This window comes from Gadus morhua, chromosome 7 (assembly GCF_902167405.1).
Source record: "Gadus morhua chromosome 7, gadMor3.0, whole genome shotgun sequence".
NCBI classification, from domain to species: Eukaryota; Metazoa; Chordata; class Actinopteri; order Gadiformes; family Gadidae; genus Gadus; species Gadus morhua.
This window is the reverse complement of record NC_044054.1, coordinates 160,691-182,500: the sequence shown is the minus strand read 5'-3', so window position 1 is coordinate 182,500 and position 21,810 is coordinate 160,691. Positions and strand designations below refer to the sequence as shown.

General features: G+C 44.2%; 1 protein-coding gene across 2 annotated transcripts; it reads left to right on the top strand.

Moving 5' to 3' along the window:
• Positions 1–10,269: 10,269 nt before the first annotated feature.
• On the top strand, positions 10,270–13,482 carry LOC115546734 (peroxidasin-like protein). Of its 2 annotated transcripts, XM_030360441.1 has the most exons (4): positions 10,270–10,423; positions 10,850–10,921; positions 11,468–11,518; positions 13,046–13,482. In XM_030360441.1, exons 1-4 carry the CDS (start codon positions 10,324–10,326, stop codon positions 13,426–13,428), a joined length of 606 nt encoding a protein of 201 aa, XP_030216301.1. In that variant the 5' UTR covers positions 10,270–10,323; the 3' UTR covers positions 13,429–13,482. The 2 variants fall into 2 exon arrangements, with proteins under 2 accessions (XP_030216301.1, XP_030216302.1); XM_030360442.1 differs by lacking the exon at positions 11,468–11,518 and having other exon boundaries at positions 13,046–13,479.
• The last annotated feature ends 8,328 nt before the right edge of the window (positions 13,483–21,810 follow it).

Here is a 21,810-nt window from a genome sequence, read left to right as displayed (position 1 = left end):
TGTCCTTTTAACTTGGTTAATGTCAAGCTAAACTCCTGCAATACATTTAATATACATGATGAATGTTATTCAGCAATGTTCACATTATCCGTATTTCGTAAAAATAAAAAACATCCATATTACTACTAAATTCAAGCCTATTCATGCATTTGACAACGTACATTGTTAAATACATTAATCATTTTGATTAGCCTCGAATATAATTTTTGGGTAAAATAAATAAAATTACAAATATTTAAAAGTAGCCTAGTCTAGATGGTCTATCTGGCAAGAGAATAAACAGTTTACATAAACATAAACTGTTTACCACCTCAAGTGAATTAACCTCTCCTATCCCCAGTCAGATCTGTGTGTGTACGTGTGTAAGGTCTGTCTCACTTGTATTCATTTTACTCTGAAATAACTTGAATGGAACTTTAGATGTTTGGGGATGAGCAGCACAGCAGTCAGGCAGCTATTGAAAGCTATAATAAACTGTATTTTGAGGAGTGAGGGTAGGTCTGGCAACCTGCTGGCTCCAGCCCCAAGCCATATATGGACTTCCTCCCTATAGGTGGTGCTGGGGGTTAAGAGGGCTAGCAAACAGACATCTGGGGAGTTGAAGTTGGAGTTGGAAGAGGAGCTGGAGCTAGGGAAGCTAGGGCTAGGAAAGGACAGGCAGGATCTGTGTGATCGCCTGGAAGCAGAGAGAGAGAGAGAGAGAGAGAGAGAGAGACACAGACAGACAGACAGACAGACAGACAGACAGACAGACAGACAGACAGACAGACAGACAGACAGACAGACAGACAGACAGACAGACAGACAGACAGACAGACAGACAGACAGACAGACAGACAGACAGACAGACAGACAGAGAGAGAGAGAGAGAGAGAGGTGGAAAGTGTTGGACTGGATCATATAAGAGGTGGATCACCCTTTTCCCACCCTGGTTTCATTTACAAGGCAAATTAACCATTCTGTGCTTGGAACTGCTCTGTGAGTTGTGTCATTTGTCTACTCAACTTGGTAGCATGGAAACCCCATACCCACTGGCCTGCTACAATATCTATATAGTCTGTATAGTATATAGCTCGGGACAACCACCATCCAGGTTGACCATCAGTGTGTGGATGGAGGATATTACCACACACACAACAGTGGAGTCTCCATCAATCAGGCCTCCAAAATCAACAGCTAATTACTACCCCGAAACATATTCAAATATGATCATGTGTGGCACTGTTGCAATCGCCTCGAAACGTAGATGTCAAAGCACACCTTGTTTGCCCTGTTGCACGACCGGGAAGATATTTTCATACTTCTAATGGATTGATTCATATTTTAAGGTTCTCGGAGTGAGACTTTAAGCGGCTGCAGCAGAAGTGTTGAGACGAAAGATGATATCAAGACATTTATAGAATATTCCCATTCACATTATGATTCTTCGTCATAACATCCGACCAAACCTTCACATTCACCAAGCGAATATTATGAAAGCCCAGGCCCCACCTTCCTGCACTCAGGGTCCGACTGGGCCAAGTTTCAGGCAGGAAGGGCCTCCCCTTCCTGCCCTCGGGGTCCGACTGGGCCAAGTTTCGGTGCGGGGGTCCCAGTTAGGCCCTAGAATAAGGTATTCAAATTTCAGGGCGGTAGGACCTTCCTATCTCAAAAACTGTTTTTCCACCACATTCTGAACCATTAAGTCTTGCAGGCAACACTTCTGAGGGGCTTTGTCCAAATAACACTCCATTTGGGAAAACTTTTTTTCTCTAAGGGCTAGAACTCCAAATCTCGGATATGTCGTTCTCGGGGCCCTGGGAAATGTGTGTAAACATTTAAGTATCCCTGGCTATCTCGAAAAGGCCGGAAAAGGGGCGTGACCTCCAACAGTACAGTAAATGTAGATAAGACAGAGGTTAGTTTCTAGTCCCCATTTTTTGTGGGATGGAGGTGTACATTTGCCGATTTATGCTCAGTTACGTAAGCGTAAGCGCAAGCGCAAGAGGCCCTTGCGCGCCCTTGCGCACCACTTGCGCGACTTCTCACGTCTTGCGTGCGTCGGGCGATTTTTCTAGACTTGCGTCATTTTTTACGTAAGCTTTTACGCGAGCCGCGCAGCCTGCAAGGCAGTGATTGGTCTGCTGGTCTGGTTACTACTTCCTGTCTGGAGTATCACATTTTCCTGTTTTTTTTCCATTTTTAAAAGCCAGAAGGCAAGGACGACCCGGCAGGCTCATATACAAAAGCATTAACGTGAAGTGAAGTTAACTTTGCTGCCAACACATTATGTCGTTTTAAAATGTAGAGAGATAGGCCTATGCACATTTATACAACCCCAATGATCAACAACTTCATCACCCCTGTTCCTCTGTCTGTTGCCATCATTCACTGTGTATGGGGAGAACACGATCTGGCACATAAACAAACCAACGACTCCCACAGACAAAGACGTCATTCTCGAGGTTGTCTTCAACGAAAAACTTTACTCCACATATTACTCCACCTACTGTTCTGGCGGTAAATTGCTTGGCAACACGCGCAACACGCGCAACCTAAAAGGGAGCATGAATTGCTTTGAGTAAATTTTGCGCAACAACGTAACACCAACGCTGAAGCATGCAGCCGCCTTTAAAAGGGACAGCGATCCCTGAACCACCAAGATAGTAAACGACATGCCTAACACAATTGAAAGAACAACACATAACAAAATACTGTAGGTGAATTATGTTACACTCACTACAACCCATTAAATACGGTATGATTTCTAGATGTCATGGCAACGTCCGCTTGCGACACTGGACTTGCGATCGAGGCATCGACGCGGACGTTCATTCACATAGCCAAAAACAAGAGAATAGATGGCTAGATAAAATAAACATCAAGACATACAATTCTAAAAAGAACAGATGAAGCAGCTACCCTTTTTTCCTTCGCGGTTGGCCTACAGAGCAGCACAACTGCATTTAATGTATCTGTGTATTGTCACCAGTGTTGGGCAAGTTACTTCCAAAATGTAATATATTTCATATTACTAGTTACTTGCATTTGAAGTAATACGTTTCTTTACAATATTACCTTCTGTGTAGAGTAATAAGTAATAAGTTACTTATTACTTTCACCAAAATCAACATTCAGGACAAGGCGGATGGGGGGGGCAAACATTAAAGTCTAATGAGGTCTATATTGCATCTGCATGTAGTGTGTACCATGAATAGCTGAATTACAATAATGTTATGATATAGAATAATTAAACAACCAAAACCTTTACACGACAAGACACAAACTCTTTTTCTATGCCTCATTTATTAGCTCCTGAGTTACAAAGTGCAGCCACACAAACATTTAACAAAAAGTTGGATTCCCATGAAATCAAACATGTTAATAGTTTATACTATTTCAATTATAAAATAAAAGTGCACTTCAAGAATGACGTCTAACAGCCACCAGACAGGGCATGTTTTGTAAGTATTTTAGAAACTGAGCATATATCCTGCCCTGAAATAGCAGTAAATAGCAGTAATAAAAAAGAGCATGAGAACAGCATAAATAATGAAACACATTCAACATTTCAGTCCCACAGAGACTTTACAAGGAACTTATGCTTAGAGCCTATTAATGTTTTGGTTAGGACCAAACAACAAAGTCTTAATAGACAAAATATACAGCCAAACAAGGGCTGGAGTTTGTGTGGCTCGGATTGTAACCAAGCCCCCAGGAACACTGCATACTTCCGCAATCCACCAGTGCTCAGCGGCCAAGCCTGGTATTGCAGCTGTTTAAGCGGGCTGTGGACGGGTCCCTCAAATCATGGGACCCAGAAGTAGATATCTCCGTTCACTCCAATACAAGTGGGGAACAGGAATGTGTCTCCGCAAAAAATGTCTGGATATCAATCAAAGGCTCATAATTACCTTAAATGCCATGTCCTCAAAACGCCACCTCAAGCGTTTTATTAGCCGTTATCTCGCTGGGGAAGAGGGGTGTGCAGCTGAAAGGAGTCGTAGTGAAACAAATGGCATCCGAGAGGGCCTAGTTCAGTGCTCCGTTAACGTGTCCGATTTTTGGACTGGTTCATCTGCTGCTCAATAACTCTCACGGTCCTCTGCTTGCGATCATTGTGATTCATCATGCATTGATCCATTTATTCAAAAGATCCAAAGACAAAGAACAGGTGCATTACGGTATCATTTTATATTGTTGTTGGACCGGAGTGGGGGGATGGGCACGCATGCGTTCTATATTTCTGCATCCGGTACGTCACGGACTAGGCCACGTGTCTTGGCCCCATAACGCGGAAGCAAATCGCTCCTGTATGTTACCCTGCGCCACTGAGCAGGTGTATATGAATGAATGGGCGGCCACTGTCCAGTCCGTGGTCCATCCTTTATTATGTCCATGATTGTAACGCGTTACCGGACTCAGTAACTGTAATAATATTACCGAAATATAGTTAGTAATGCGTTATATTACTCCGTTACTGCCTAAATGTAATATATTACGGTAACGCGTTACTTTTGCAACGCGTTACGCCCAACACTGATTGTCACAATTTCTCAGTATCAAAGGTGAAAGTAGAAACGGGTGGCAAAAAGCTGTCATTTGTTAGTTATCACAGACAATTTTCAACAATGAATGATCTGTACGGAGCTCCTTAGGAAATGCGCCGACTTTGGCTCAGCCTGGCTCCGCCTCTTTCACTACGTAGCTAAGATGGCTGCCGTTGAGTACGGGGAGTGTCCTTCGATCCACACTTCACGATTAGCCCGTTTTGAGTACGGCATCCGGGTCCTTGAAGTATACTTCTTTTCGCCGGATCTGAATTGGAACGTACTGCGTACTCAAATTGTGGGTAGTAAGTACGGACAGTACGGGTATTGGAACACGGCACTGTACTTACGTGACACAAACCAGCACCGCAAACGTTCTCTCCCGCTTGAGATGACGTCTTTCTTTATAGGTTCATGGGTCTGATTCGCCGATTTCCCATGCTGATATCCCCGGAGATTCTCGGGCATCTTCGACAATTTGGCTATAGATTGTCTCATTACACGCTAAATAATATCATTATAGCCTAATTATATATATAGCCTATACATATATATAGGCAATATATATAATTAGGCAATATATATATATATATATACATATAGCATTTGTGGTTTTGGCATAAACATAACTAGGGTGCACTGCACTTTCTGCGCACACCCTTTCTGAAGCCTCTCTCTCTCTCTCTCTCTCTCTCTCTCTCTCTCTCTCTCTCTCTCTCTCTCTCTCTCTCTCTCTTTCTCTCTCTCTGTCCCTCCCTCTCTCTCTTTCTCTCTCTCGTACCGTTTTGTGGAGCACGTTCATTGTCTGACAACACTCCCATTCAGAAAGCATTGGTTTACATTTCGTTCTGTGTAGCACGCAAAAAGTCGGACTGTTGAAAGGTGGCTTGAAAGGACTGATAACTCAGTGTCTCTGTAACAGTTATAGTATCTTTGCCTCACTCATTGTCTCTCTCTGTCTGTCTCTCTCTCGCTGTCCGTCTCTCTCACTCTCTTTTTCTTTTTCTTTTTCTCTCTCTCTCTCTCTCTCTCTCTCTCTCTCTCTCTCTCTCTCTTTCTCTCTCTCTCTCTCACTCCCTCTCTCCTGTTTAGCATGATAAACCATGAAATGAAGACAATTTTAAGATCTTCCATAGGGTTAGCTAAGGAGGATTTAGATTTGTTATTTTAAATGTATATTAAATACCAACTGATGGTAAATCACATGTTTTTTATGCTACAATATTTGCATATTTTCAGACATAAGGTCTTCAGGTCTATTATACACTACTTTCTGTCATAATCCTAACAAGGAACCTGATTGAAAGAACAAGAGGTCTGTGGGATAATGTTGCATGTTGTAAATGACTTTAAACAGAATCTTGGTTCCAAGTGTTCTCTTGGGAACCAAACTGTAGCAGAACATGTTCAGTTATTAAAGATACGTTCACACCTGTTTATCATTTGTAATGTCTGCTTCTTCTATGATTTTAGTCCTTGTATTTATTGTGTACATGTAAGGGACTATTTTTCTGTTATATTTGTTAATGAAGAATAATTGCAATAAACAACTCAGTGGATCCAACTGAAGGTTCTCGTATGTTCAGCCGATGGTTCTTCCCCTTTCTTCAGTTTGACTCTTTCAAGCTGAGCAGATGTTTCTCCAGATCTTTCTGTTGGTTATCCTAGCAGTACACCTGGAATGTCCCTCCAGCCCCTTGGGTCCCAGCAGCACTCTGAGGGGTCAAGACCCCTGACCTGGGCCCAGTCTTCAGTCCCAGGTCTCTGAGGGGTCCTGCTCCCTGACCTGGACCCAGTCTCCAATCCCAGCTCTCTAAGGGGTCCTGTCCCCTGACCTGGACCCAGTCTCAGTCCCAGGTCTCTGAGGGGTCCTGACCTGGACCCAGTCTTCAGTCCCAGGTCTCTGAGGGGTCCTGACCTGGACCCAGTCTTCAGTCCCAGGTCTCTAAGGGGTCCTGCCCCCTTACCTGGGCCCAGTCTTCAGTCCTAGGTCCCTAAGGGGTCCTGCCCCCTGACCTGGGCCCAGTCTTCAGTCCCAGGTCTCTAAGGGGTCCTGCCCCCTGACCTGGGCCCAGTCTTCAGTCCCAGCTCTCTAAGGGGTCCTGCCCCCTGACCTGGACCCAGTCTTCAGTCCCAGGTCTCTAAGGGGTCCTGCCCCCTGACCTGGACCCAGTCTTCAGTCCCAGCTCTCTAAGGGGTCCTGCCCACTGACCTGGGCCCAGTCTTCAGTCCCAGGTCTCTGAGGGGTCCTGCTCCCTGACCTGGGCCCAGTCTTCAGTCCCAGCTCTCTAAGGGGTCCTGCCCCCTGACCTGGGCCCAGTCTTCAGTCCTAGGTCCCTAAGGGGTCCTGCCCCCTGACCTGGGCCCAGTCTTCAGTCCCAGGTCTCTGAGGGGTCCTGCTCCCTGACCTGGACCCAGTCTTCAGTCCCAGCTCTCTAAGGGGTCCTGCCCCCTGACCTGGTCCCAGTCTTCAGTCCCAGGTCTCTATGGGGTCCTGCCCCCTGACCTGGACCCAGTCTTCAGTCCCCCACTGGCTCTTCCTCAACTCACTGGTTGTCACGGTCCGCCCCTGGTTTTCCCATTCCCCTGCCTGCCACCCTGATCCCTCCTAATTAACCCAACCACCTCCACCTGTGCTCCCCCTATATCAGTCCTCTCCTCCCAATCACCTCTGTCTGCCGACTACCCTCTGCCTGTCGACCCAGTCCCTGAATAAAGCCTTGTACCTATCCTGCGCTAGTCGTCTGTCTGTGCACTTGGGTTCTGCTTCACGCCCCCATTACAATGGTGGCTTGGGGTACAATAAGCTCCGACCTCTGGAGACACTTCCTCCAACGCGTCACAACACACAACAGTGGAGTCTCCACCTCCTCTTCATCAGTGTGTGGAGGGAGGATATGACCACACACACAACAGTGGAGTCTCCATCACCTCTTCATCAGTGTGTGGAGGGAGGATATGACCACACACACAACAGTGGAGTCTCCATCACCTCTTCATCAGTGTGTGGAGGGAGGATATGACCACACACACAACAGTGGAGTCTCCATCACCTCTTCATCAGTGTGTGGAGGGAGGATATGACCACACACACAACAGTGGAGTCTCCATCACCTCTTCATCACTGTGTGGAGGGAGGATATGACCACACACACAACAGTGGAGTCTCCATCACCTCTTCATCAGTGTGTGGAGGGAGGATATGACCACACACACAACAGTGGAGTCTCCACCACCTCTTCATCAGTGTGTGGAGGGAGGATATGACCACACACACAACAGTGGAGTCTCAAGCTGTGTCTCTAAAGTAAGTTTGGTTTTCATGCGTCCTATCATCACTAGTCCCTTCTTTGTCCACTGGGTGGCGCTTTAGAGACTGATTCAACTTGTGCTCCAGCAGCTGCTCTGTGTGGAGAAGCTTTAAGGTAGAACCTTAACACTAACTTAACCTCTTTGTTATTCACTTTATGTCCCCTTCTTTTTGGTTCCAGTCTTTACTAAAGGCCTTAGCTGTTCAACCCCATAACAGCAAGTTAATGAATAACTAATATCTCTGACAATTTGACCCAGTTATAAGATCACCTGAAGTAACTGATTAACTAATATCACAGATTATTGAGCCCAGTTGTAAGATAAGGTAATGAATAACTTATATGTATGTAACTATAACATCAACTAGTTATCTTTAACCTATAAGTCAAGTCAGAGCTCTGGTCCAGACAGTGGTTTGTTACCAGTAGAGCTCTGGTCCAGACAGTGGTTTGTTACCAGTAGAGCTCTGGTCCAGACAGTGGTTTGTTACCAGTAGAGCTCAGGTCCAGACAGTGGTCTGTTACCAGTAGAGCTCTGATCCAGACAGTGGTTTGTTACCAGTAGAGCTCTGGTCCAGACAGTGGTTTTTTACCAGTAGAGCTCTGGTCCAGACAGTGGTTTGTTACCAGTAGAGCTCTGGTCCAGACAGTGGTTTGTTACCAGTAGAGCTCTGGTCCAGACAGTGGTTTGTGACCAGTAGAGCTCTGGTCCAGACAGTGGTTTGTTACCAGTAGAGCTATGGTCCAGACAGTGGTTTGTTACCAGTAGAGCTCTGGTCCAGACAGTGGTTTTTTACCAGTAGAGCTCTGGTCCAGACAGTGGTTTGTGACCAGTAGAGCTCTGGTCCAGACAGTGGTTTGTTACCAGTAGAGCTCTGGTCCAGACAGTGGTTTGTTAACAGTAGAGCTCTGGTCCAGACAGTGGTTTGTTACAAGTAGAGCACTGGTCCAGACAGTGGTTTGTTACCAGTAGAGCTCCGGTCCAGACAGTGGTTTGTTACCAGTAGAGCTCAGGTCCAGACAGTGGTTTGTTACCAGTAGAGCTCAGGTCCAGAGAGTGGTCTGTTACCAGTAGAGCTCTGGTCCAGACAGTGGTCTGTTACCAGTAGAGCTCTGGTCCAGACAGTGGTTTGTGACCAGTAGAGCTCTGGTCCAGACAGTGGTTTGTTACCAGTAGAGCTCTGGTCCAGACAGTGGTCTGTTACCAGTAGAGCTCTGGTCCAGACAGTGGTTTGTTACCAGTAGAGCTCTGGTCCAGACAGTGGTTTGTTACCAATAGAGCTCTGGTCCAGACAGTGGTTTGTTACCAGAGCTCTGGTCCAGACAGTGGTTTGTTACCAGTAGAGCTCTGGTCCAGACAGTGGTTTGTTACCAGTAGAGTTCTGGTCCAGACAGTGGTTTGTTACCAATAGAGCTCTGGTCCAGACAGTGGTTTGTTACCAGTAGAGCTCTGGTCCAGACAGTGGTTTGTTACCAGTAGAGCTCTGGTCCAGACAGTGGTTTGTTACCAATAGAGCTCTGGTCCAGACAGTGGTTTGTTACCAGTAGAGCTCTGGTCCAGACAGTGGTTTGTTACCAGTAGAGCTCTGGTCCAGACAGTGTTTTGTTACCAGTAGAGCCCTGGTCCAGACAGTGGTCTGTTACCAGTAGAGCTCTGGTCCAGACAGTGGTCTGTTACCAGTAGAGCTCTGGTCCAGACAGTGGTTTGTTACCAATAGAGCTCTGGTCCAGGTGAGTTAATGAATAACTGGTCTGCTGTTGGACCAGGAAGCGGTTGCCGCGCACGTGAACACGCACAGATTTTTGCCCTACCGCTCATCTTTTCCTGCGCAGAAACTTTCGGCGCCAGCCGCCCGGCAGCGGCAGCAGTAGCAGCCGCTTTAAGAACGCCTGGCCCTTCACACTGCCGCGTGAACCCTCCGGCAGCGAGGCGGTTATCAGGGCAGCGGTGTGCTAGCAGCTTTAGCGGGCAACTACAGTGGGCAGCTAACTGCTGTGAAATAGATGAATTAATAAATGATGTCAATTAGAGTCCAGCAACGACAGGCACTGAACAACTTACATTTTTTTGCTGCAAAGACATTACATGAACGTTATTTTAATGGTTGCTCCTGTGACAGGTAAAGTAATTAAGAAACAAACCCCAGAATGCTGTATTCTTCAAGCAAAACCAATGAGAATATTTACACAAGGCACAAATCAGTTACGTTTAAGCAAGGCATTTATTCAGACAAATAAAGCCTAAATAAATAAAGCCTTGTTTAAATAAGCAAAGCCTTGTATGAAGTCTAAAGTGCATACAAGACAAATAATCTTCTGACATTCAGTTTGTGTGTGTGTGGTGTGTGTGTTTGTGTTTGTGTTGACCAATCATTGCAAGCCAATGATTGGTCAGAGTTAAAACATGTGACACCGCTTTTCCAGCTAATATAGCAGGGCTGAAGGCTGAGAGAAGAAGCCCTGGAAGCTGTCAGAGAGGAGCCATGGACACTGTCTCTGAACCGGACCCTGGACTCACTATGGAACCTGAGGACTTCTTGAGGAAGTCTTTTGACCCGAGGAAGACCAGCCACAGAAGATTTGGTAGGTGACCTTTTTAGAGCATTTAAAATAAATAAACCACTAAAATAAATATTTTCATGTATTATGTTTATGTATTACTGTATAACTGTGTGTATGAATGTATTACTGTGTAACTGTATGTGTGTACATGTCAATAATCAGGGAATAATAACAAGTATGCTGGAGACCAGTTGTTCTGCTTAAGTGTGTTCATAATGCAACACGAGAGCTACAGTACTTCTGATGTTTCTACTAGATGGGGAGGGATTCTGCAGACCGTAGGAAGACTGTCTGGACTGTGAATGACAGCCATGCAGTATGAATATATCCCTGTGTACATAACTGTGTGTGTGTGTGTGTGTGTGTGTGTGTGTGTGTGTGTGTGTGTGTGTGTGTGTGTGTGTGTGTGTGTGTGTGTGTGTGTGTGTGTGTGCTATTCCTGAACAGCCCTAAAGTCCTGCAACATTGTCTTGCTGATATTCGGACTGCTGAGTATTCTCTTAATCTCCCTGCAGTTCAGTGAGTCTAAATCATATCATCCTGATTAAAATAAAAATAACAATAGAATTAAAAATTCTAATATTATTGATATTATTATTATTATTATTATAGGTGTACGTCCTGGCACTTAATGTACACACTTTTGTACGCACTTAATCTACATTGCACATATTCATAGTACTTAATTGTGTAGCATCTGCAGTGGCTGATATCAATGTTGTACACAGGGAATAGGTTAGCCTAGCAATTGTTGGTTCTTGCACTTGGTTATATGAACATCTTTACTATACAGACAGCGATATATTGTTTCACTTTTTATGACAAATGTACTTATTGTAAGTTGCTTTGGATAAAAGCGTCTGCTGAATGCCCTAAATGTAAATGTAAATAATCACAATAAATGTTATCGTTATAAGGATTAGTATTTATATTAATATTAATTGTAAATACATGTTTTCTTTCAGGGGGATGGACTTTGTGTTGGGTTGGCTGTGGGTCCTGTTATGTTAGAATGTCATTCTGTTTTAGAGCTCATATGTTCTATATTCCTCTGTCCTGTCCTAGACTCAGCGACACCTTGGACGGAGGGGAGAGAGCACTTACTGGATGTATTTGGTGAGGGCTTTATAGCAGTTATGAGAGTTATTAAATTAATCATGTTATTTCATTCAAAAATACTCTCGGCTTTTGTGATTTATGTTTGAACATCCCTCCTTACATATATATATATTAGTGGTGGGAATAGATTTTTTTTTTTAATCTAGATTAATTCCAAAATTAATCTACATTAAAATGGCAAACGGCAAAAATCTGTTCGTTTACCTTGACAGCGGTCAATTATACTGGGAAATGGTGATTTATCAAATATTATTCACCGCCGGAAGTTGTGAAGTGCCCATGCAAGTGAATGGAGCATAAACAAAAATAATTGACAGCAGTACGTTGGGAAGGCCCATGCAAGTGAATGGAGCAGTCTACAGCATTGAGAAGAGCCGTGTAATAATCCATAATAATGTAAGGTTTAGAAGTTAAATATTGGAAAGTTGTAGAATAAAATAATGTAATTTATATTGGAGTTAATTTGCTAGAAATGTACTTTCAATTTTTAGTCAGGTAATCATTTACATATTTATGTTACACAATTATTACATATTTACATGTTTACATATTTAACACAGTCAGGATATTCTGTTGAATCTGCCCCTCTGATTCCCTCACGTTTACCTCAGTCTAAATTCCATCTTCTGATTGGTTAGTTCAGGCACGTGATGGGTCCGAACAAGGAAGTGAAAATAGATTGACGGCGATATTTTTTTTATCGCGCGATAAAAGTTTTGCGTTAACGCAGCCGTTAACGTCGATAACGGCCCACCACTAATATATATATATATATATATATATATATATATATATTTTTTTTTTTTATTGTCAGGCCAACAGAGCATAAACTGTTAAACTACTAACCAAAATAAAGGATGTCCCCTTGTGGCAGCATGGTGGTACTGCAGGTGTTGTTAGGCTCCTCCTCCAGCAGGGGGAGCAGTAGAGTACAGAGGCGCTGGTCTTTGTTATGCACTCAATAGAGTGAGGTTTACAGTTCTACCTAAGGCAAAGATGGACCGGTTTGATTGAGTCTTCACAAAAGGTCAGGTTCTTAATGTGGTATACTACACAGGGTCAGGACTCTACATCAAGATACTCTGAAAAAAAATTGGTAGGAAGGATGGCATACAAGAAATAACTGATAGTAAGAAGTTAATTTGAATTAACCACAAATCACTTGCATATTTTAAACACAGTTTAGAACATGAAACGATTAACTCTTACTTTGTCTGCGTATCTCCAGCGTCTACGTAGCATCTTTTTCTGCGTTTGCTTTCATTGGTATAAATTGGAGCTGGTTAAAGGTTTGCCTTCTTGTCTGCAAGCTCTGCCCCCGACTTGTCAATCTCCCTGGGAAATCTTTGTAGACACTGCTGTGTTATTCAATCATGTATGAAAAGGCAGGTGAGAATACTGGGTTTGAAACTCCTGGGTCGCCCTCTAGTGGACAGGTGTTGGGATAGAATGAAGGGAGTGTCTGACGCTGCATCTCTAGATCCGTGTTGTAGACGTTCACTCCTCTCCTCCTGGTTTCTTCAGGTTCAGTGATGCTCACGGAGGAGGAGGAGGAGGCCCCCAGCATCACAGAGTTCCACTCTCCTACCCACGTGTTGCCCGTGGGCCAAACGACCCGCTTCACCTGCAATGCCAGCGGCACGCCGGAGCCCACAGTAGAGTGGCTCCACAATGGCCGGCCCCTGGAGATGAATGGCACAGACAACCAATCAGAGGCCTGGTTGGAGAGGGGCTTCCTCTTCGTCAGAGGGGTGAGGTATGGCGTGAACACGGTCTGCTGCATGGCAAGCAACAGCGCTGGCACGGCCAATCACACCGCTGAGCTGCTTGTCTTTGGTAAGTTCTGGATCCAAGGAGAGATGCTTGTTGTTTATGTGTTCATAGCATTGTTGTTGATATATTCATAACATTGTTGTTGAAGTTTTCATAATGTTCTCGAGGTGGGTGTATATATATATATATACATGCATGTGTGTATATATATGTGTGTGTGTGTGTGTGTGTGTGTGTGTGTGTGTGTGTGTGTGTGTGTGTGTGTGTGTGTGTGTGTGTGTGTGTGTGTGTGTGTCACTACGTGTTTATACGTGTACTTTTTTTTATGGTCACTTGTGTCACCCCCTGCTTTACCCAAAACGTAGTGAACCCAAAACCGTGATATGAACCGAACCACGAATTCCGTGAACCATTCCCTGATTTTTGTGGGTGTCATGGCGTGACAGAGGTGTTTTTTAAGGCCATTGACGTTTAGTTTCTACCGGAAGTAGACAACCAGCCATGTGTGTTGTCCAATGGAACCTAGCCTCAAACCAATGAACAACAAACTATAACTCAGACGTGCAAACTTAATGGACAAGTGTAAGGAATGTGAAATAGGACAGGAATAGGAACTAGAAATCGTACAATTATTGAAGATCGTGTACTTGTACTGCCATTACAGACACATTTCAGATACTGTGTGTGTATACTAGTATGTTTGTTTATCTATGTGCATGTACGTTTAAGTATCTGTACATAGTTATATGTATGTTTACGTATGTGTACCAGTGGCGGCTGGTGGATTTTTAAAGTGAGGGAGGAAGGACTGCGCGCTTGGTTGCCATTGGCCTGCTTGCACTGTTGGTGTTAAGGAGCGGGGCGAGGGGACACAAGGGCCGGACACAGGGAGGCAGAGACGGGGAAAAAGGAAAGAGGGTTTACTGGGACACGGGGTAGATGACAAGCTGGGGCGAAGCAAGCGGTAGTCAGGCAGGCGAGGGTTCGGCAACAGGGAGTCAGTCAGGCAGGCAAGGACTGGGCGACAGGCGGGGGGTTCAGCGTCAGGCAGGCAGTCAGACAGGCGAGGACTCGACGATAGGCAGGTAGTCAGGCAGGCAGGGGTTCAGCAACAAGTGGGCAGAGTGACGGACGGAGAGCTAGGGAAGAGGGGAGAGGGTTAGCAAGAGAACGGGAACACCGAACTGGGTCTAGAGAATGCTGGTAGGACTGATGCGAACTGGGTAGTTGTAACGACCAACTGGCACCGGCTGGATGGAGATCCCCGGCTGAAGTAGGAAGTGGAGATTGCTGATTGAAGACAGGTGTGATGGAAGAATGGGGTACAGTGGCGTCAAGTGGCCACTAGATGGGGATGTTGGACCGCGTAGCAGGACGCGGTGTGACAGTTAGTGGCGTATGGTATGTGGGACTCAAGTTGTTTCAGGGTGCTTTGGGGAACTACTAAATAGCAGGGAGGGATAATTATGCAAAGCCCCTCGGTCAAATCAGGCCTACTCTTGATTAGTAAAACGAAATAAAAATCTAAAAAATCTGGTCCTATCGTTGGCCATATTTTTGCCCTCAATGAACAACACAGACCTGAATATCATTACAAAAGCAATAAAAACAAGAATAGAAACGGTCACCCCACTGCTAATCCACTCTGACCAGACTGGCTTTATCAAAAATAGACTTGCTTCAGACAACATCCGCAAACTATTCAACTTAATTACTATATCACAAAAAAAACAAGACTAAACCATAATTGTATCACTAGACGCAGAAAAATAATTTGACAAAGTAAACTGGACCTTTCTATTTAACACCCTGCACAAATTTGGTTTTGGAGAGTCGTTCAACCACTGGATAAAAACATTGTACACCTCACCTAGAGCCACAATAGTCACAAATGGGATATACAGGGTCAGCTCCTGCCTCATGAGAAGAAGTTGCCTGGAAACTATATGCTAAATGGTCTGTTTTCACTGCTTTCTCAATCGCTCTCTCTCTCTGCCATACCTCCCCTCCCCCAGCCAGTACATTTGCATTTGAATAGATAAGTAAGGTCACAAAGCCGATTTCAGGCCATCTGGCCGTGGCCGTTGGCCGTTTTCACACCTAACCGTGCTCAACTGGCCCCTATTGTTCTCTGGCCTGTATTCACACTAGGCAATCTGTGCCCTGGCCACGGTAGGCTCTTGTACATACCACACCAACATGATACTTTTAAGACTAAGCCATACACAAATTATCAAATATATTAAAGAATAACAAATCATTAGGCTTGGATGAATGAAATAGTATTTTTTTGTCATCACGTCGTAATACGTCACCATCAAGCGTCCGCTTAGTAGAACAACACATGACAACACAGTTGACGCGTTACTGACTTTGTTGCTTATTTGGAGCAGCACATTTTTATATTTTCCGCGTGTGAGCTAGAACCCCAATTTACCCTCCTGGTCCCTGCACACACTGATGGTTTATTGGGTTTCATTCTGATGTAAATGCGACGGCTCCGCTGTTCCAGGGGTGGGGGGAACAGCGGATCTCCAGAGAGATAACGCAGCGATATGATCATGAGCAGTTGACTTCTAACTTGATAAAGTGAGATGTGAGAGAGAAGGTGATGCAGTCGTATTAAACAAAGACGATGAAAGATGGTGCGATCTACAAGAGAGACGCAAATTATTCTAACACCCGTTCGTCCGGGGTTCAATCCCCACCGAATCAGTGTTTTAGGAAGGAATACTGGAGAAATAAAAAAAACTTTTCATGTAATTTATTTTCCATTTCTTTGAATATTCTAAATTGACTGACCATAGTATTTTTTCTCAACAGAAGTGGTCAGTGGTCAGTGGTCAGTGGTGAGTTTCTTGGCTGCCTGCCGCGAAACTCACCTGAATGGAATTTATGTGGCTGCAATTTTCCATGCAGTGTCTTTGTCATTGTGACAAAGGCTTATCAGTAACATTAATATTAACATTAACTTTACCTTGAGTTTTTGCAGGGTATATTTGGGTTATAGGGATATTGTAAGACATATTTATTATATAAAAAGTAAATTGTTAGGCCTAATTTCTCTGATATAAAGGAAATTACAAAAATAAGCCAACGGCAAGAATTAAATGACGTACCCAGGACGCGAACTCGTGTCACCCGTATTGCAGGGGAGATGCTAAACCACTCACCCAACTGCTGGTTAACAAATTTGATGTAATACATGGGATTTGATTTCTCAGCCACACCCACAGTGTCTATTGTCTATGCTAGGGTACTTACTTATCTATTCATTCAAAAAGATGTAACAATTTGAATTTGATAGTAGCAAATGATCTATTGCAATAGTTTGAACGGTGTGTCCACTCATTTTTATATCCTTCTATATTTTAATATCCTTTTATTTTTATTTGTTTTAATTATATTAATAAAATAGAAAATATATACAGTTTGATTTATAATTTTTTTAATGTCACGCAATCGACCCGCACTACTCTCGCGGTCGACCAGTCGATCATGGTCGACGTATTGGCCACCTCTGTCTGTCTGTCTGTCTGTCTGTCTGTCTGTCTGTCTGTCTTTCTGCCTGCCTGTCTGCCTGCCTGTCTGCCTGCCTGTCTGCCTGCCTGTCTGTCTGCCTGTCTGTCTGCCTGTCTGTGTATCTACCTATAGATATCAATCTTATTCACTTCAGAATGTCACCTTGCGACCTCTGCTGACAAAGAAAGAGCATTGCATCCTTGGAAAAAAAACAATTACATAGGAACACATAAAAAAATGCTCTGTAATAGCTTTCCCGGTCTGAATTATTACAGACATATTTAGGAAAAGTCAAGAAAGTAGGGATTTGGAACGTGATTGAGTGCAAAGATATATTTTATTTTAACTCACAGGGGTCATTTGACCCCTTCGACGGCTGTTCTAGTGTTAAGGGTCATATAGAGAAGCCATGATCGAAAGAATCCCTCGTCGTGCCCACTGTTCCATCTCACACCAAGCACTCTTTGCACTGGTAATTCATCATGGTTGAGATCGACATTTTTTTTCCACCTCTACAGCACATTCTTCAATGTTGATGTAGTCAAGTACCGTGCAACCCTCCCTTGGCACACAGAGCTTGAGTTTCCCTTACTATCTCAATTGCCTCCAACTGATTTCACGCTTATGAGGCCATCATCAACGTAGAAATGCTTCCTGATGAAGCTAGCTGCAGAGGGGCATTCTTTCTCATTTTGACTGGCAAGGTGTTTCATGCCATAATTGACGCAGCCAGGGGAAGACGATGCTCCAAACAGATGCACCTTCATGCGGCCCTCTGAGGGTTCTGAGTTTGTGTCCCCATTTTACCACCAGAGGGATTGCATAGTCTCAGTCTTCTTTGCTGACATGAAACCTTTGGGAAAAAAAATCCACATCACACATGACTGCAAAGGGGTGTTTACGGAAGCAACACAGCACAGCTGTGAGACCATTTGTAAGGTCGGGTCCTGTTAGCAGATGATCATTTAATGAGGTGCCTTTGTACTTTGCAGAGCAGTCGAAAACCACCGAATCTTGTCTGGTTTCCTTGAGTGGTAAACTCCTTGATGTGGGATGTACCAGACTTTCCAAGGCTCTGGTTGGATGTCTACTTTTCTGCATCACCATCCTTGAAAACACCTTCCATAAACCTGACGTAGTCATTTTCGAACTTGGAGTCTCTGTCCAGCTTCCTTTTGAGGTGCTTCAACCGAGCCAAAGCCAGCTTCTTGTTATCTGGTACTTTAAAGGGAAGAGGCATCTCCAGGTGGCCAAGCTTGTTTTGCTGGATTCCTCCCTTTAAGATCTGCAGGAAGCAAATATCTTCTTGAGATATGCATTTGTCGCCTGATTTGCTGTTTGAAAAGTCGGACTCAAGAGCCTTAATGATAGAAGATGGCGTTACATGTGGTAGCTCTCTTACAGATACCCGATGACGAAGTCCAGTCACATCTTTAGCATTCACACACTGGGGCACGCTTCCCACAATGCTCCAACCGAGGTCAGTTTTGATGGCATAGGGCTCGTAGTCACCCCCAGTGATGACTTTTTCTTGGTATCAGCACTCTGGAGCAGTCATAGCCAATCAATAATCCCACACCAGTCCATTAATGGGGGTATCTCCTCGGCCATGTTTACAAGGTGTTTCCATTTTTGGGCTGTTTGACAAGTGGGGATATGTGTGCGTTCAAGAGGAATGAAATCTCTCATGTAGGCTGATGGAAATGTTTTTGGAGAGACCTCTGACTTTGAGATCACATAATCTTTGACTCCTCACAACTGAATCTTCCCCCATCATGGTGGAGAGCTTCAGCTTCACAGTTTCCATCGCTGCCTGAAGCTTTTCACACAGCTCTTGATCCACAAATGTGTGACTGTTTTGAGTGTCCAGCAGGGCATATGCTAGGGCTTCATTATTAGGAGCGTTAGGTGCTGAGATCCACACTGGCACGATCATAGATGTGCCCCAGACTTCTCCATTCACGCAGCATGATAATGAGGATGTACTTTCCTCAACTGCACTTCGCCTTCAGTCTGCTGAGAAATGATCTTCATGCAGTGGAGTTGGGTGATTCTTTCTGCATATGCCACACATGGCTCTGTTTCTACCGTCTTTAGAGCTGTGACCTTTTCTTAGACATGCAAAACACAGTTTATTTTAACACTTTTCTTCTATAGACATTTCGGTTGGCTTTCTGAATCTATGTATAGAGTGGTTTTCTCCACAACAAATACACTTGGCCATGTTTGAGTTTTGTAGTGGTGTGCTCCATTTCTTTGATTTCTCCGTGTCTCTCAACTGGATTTCACCAAGGTCTGGTTTGGATGTGAAGCTTGATCGAATTGGAGCTTTCATATATTTGTAGCAAACGTGTTTGCTTTTGAGTGCTTCACCTTCACTTACTGGTCTCTCTGTGGAGTGCCTTAAAGCATGTAAGGATGACACTGGATTACATGCAATACGTGCCTCTATACGATGTATGAGGCAAACTCATGAAAGCTTGGATAGTCCTGTCTCGATCCAGCTGCTCCGTGAGGTAGCGGTTCCTTAAAGCTGCCTTATAGAAAGGATTTAGCCTCCCCTGCTATGTACCATTGCAGGTAGAACAGCCTGTCTGCAGGGTTGGAGCATTGTCTCTCTATAAGACCCTCAATGCTTGTGCTCCATTCTATGAACTTCAGAGGATCACCTGAGAATACGGTAGGTTCTGGGGTTGGAAGGCGAGTGAGAGCTAATGATCCCTGTAATGCCTGGACTAAGGATGTCTCGTTTTTTACAGCTTAACGTCCTTGACTTGAGGTGCAGTGAGTGAATGACTTTGCATCATCAACTTTGCTGCTTGCAGGACTGCATGATCCAACCTTTCCTTTTGTTTCTTCTTCAGTGTAAACATTCAGCTTTGCTTGAATAACATCAATGTCTCTCTGATTTTCTAGTTTTTTCAACTGCCAACGTTGAGCTTCAATAGCAGCTTCCATGTCAATTTCAGCTCTGAGCTGCTTTTTCTGCCCTCTTAGCCGAAATGCTAGGTGATTCTGAGAGATGCTCTGAATGGTGGCAGCTGTGTGCAGTAGCTCTCGAGGTTTCGGATCCATATATGGACCTAGCATATTCATTATCAAGTAGCATGCGTAACCTTGATCTCTCTACCTCAGCATCAAACTCACCTCCTCCTTCAGTGAGGCGCACTCTCATCAATTGCAGTAAGTCTGCTGTCACAGCTGCGCATGCATCAACTTTTCTCTGAATTTCTTGACTTGGTGCGACTTGGAGTCGGATGCCATCATACAGCTCCTTTAACTCCGAGTCCATCAGGTCATACATGTCGCTCTCGGAGCAGTCTTGCTTCAACCTAGTACGAGTGTCTCTTACATTATTTCTCCAATTCTCATATGTTGCTTTAAATTTCTTCTCCTTTTGAAATTACACTTGTTCTTTCAGTTCATGCATTGTAGGTGTTAATCGTCTTTCACGAGAGGATTTTCTAATTTCCCCCTCATCTAGCTCCCCTGCATCTTGCCCTTGTGACATGACATCGGACTGATTATCATCATTTTTAGACATTTTGAACCTTCCAGCATTACCATATGGAGAAAGCAAGGTAAGTAAGGTAAGTTATGATGGCTGTAATTAGCAGTGATTAACCAAATAACACCTAATACATAATGACACCCCTAATACCTAATTAGCACTTGAGATTAACTTTCTCAATTTATGCAATTTAGCAAAACAACAAACAATTGCAGTTATCCGTATTATAAGTTGTTTTTTTCAGAATCTCTTTTAATGTCTTATTTCTTATGATTAAAACCGTAACATTCTATCCATCAACTTCCTGAGGCATAACAATTGCACAGTCTGACCTGTAGACCACGTTGTAGCCTGAAGCTGCTCCACGGAGTGTCCACATAGACCTGTAGCTTGCTGCAGAACGGAAGGCAAGCTGGCTGCAGGATGAAAGCTCCGCCGCTCGTTGTAGCTCCTAGCCGGTAGCTTGTTGCAGGATGAAAGCACCGGTGCTCGTTGTAGCTCCTAGCCGGTAGCTTGTTGCAGGATGTAGTCACCGGCGCTCGTTGTAGCTCCTAGCCGGTAGCTTGTTGCAGGATGTAGTCACCGCCGCTCCTCGTAGCTCCTAGCCGGTAGCTCGTAGCCCTTTCCAGGATGTAGACGCTGCCGCTCCTCATAGCTCCTAGCCGGTAGCTCGTAGCCCTTTGCAGGATGTAGACAGCGCCGCTTAGGGATGTAGCGATATGACATTTTTAGTACGATACGATACGATACGATATCAAAATTAATATCACGATATCACGATACAATATACATTTTTTTTTGAGATGGCTAAATTTAGATTGTTCCCAAAACGCCCAAACCACACCCAAGGATGTTGGTCATCTTCAAATGCCTTCCTCATGTTGGAGGCATTATCTGTTGTGAAACAGACAATCTTCTCTTTTGGTATTTTCCAAGCCTGGAGAATACTGTCGATCATTTCTAAAATGTGGGGGTGGGTGTGGTCTTCCAGGAAATGCATTGTTTCCAAGCAGTGGGACATCAGCTTCCAATCCGGGGAGATGTAGTGGATGGTTAAACTGATGTAGGGTTCTGCTCGTCCACAGGTCTCCCTCAGACACCTTTTTCTGAACAGTCGCACACACCTTTTCAAACCTCTGGGGAATCTCTGAATCCGAAAAGTAAACCCGAGATGGCAGCTTGTAGCGTGGGTCCGTCTTCTGCATCAAATGCTTAAATCCAGGCTTTCAACCACTTGGAAAGGCATCATGTCCTTTGCAATAAAAAATGCCACTGCTTCATCTAATTCCTTTGCCTCTTTTGATTTGGGAGCATATTTTGCTCCCTTGGCAAAGGATTATTTTATATTAGGCTGGTTGCTTGATGGCACACTTGAAGGACTATCAAATCTATTTTTATTTTCAGTTTTTATCTTAATACATTCTGACTTGATGAAATAAAAAATGGATTACGATATTTTTATTTGTAAATTATTATTTAAAAA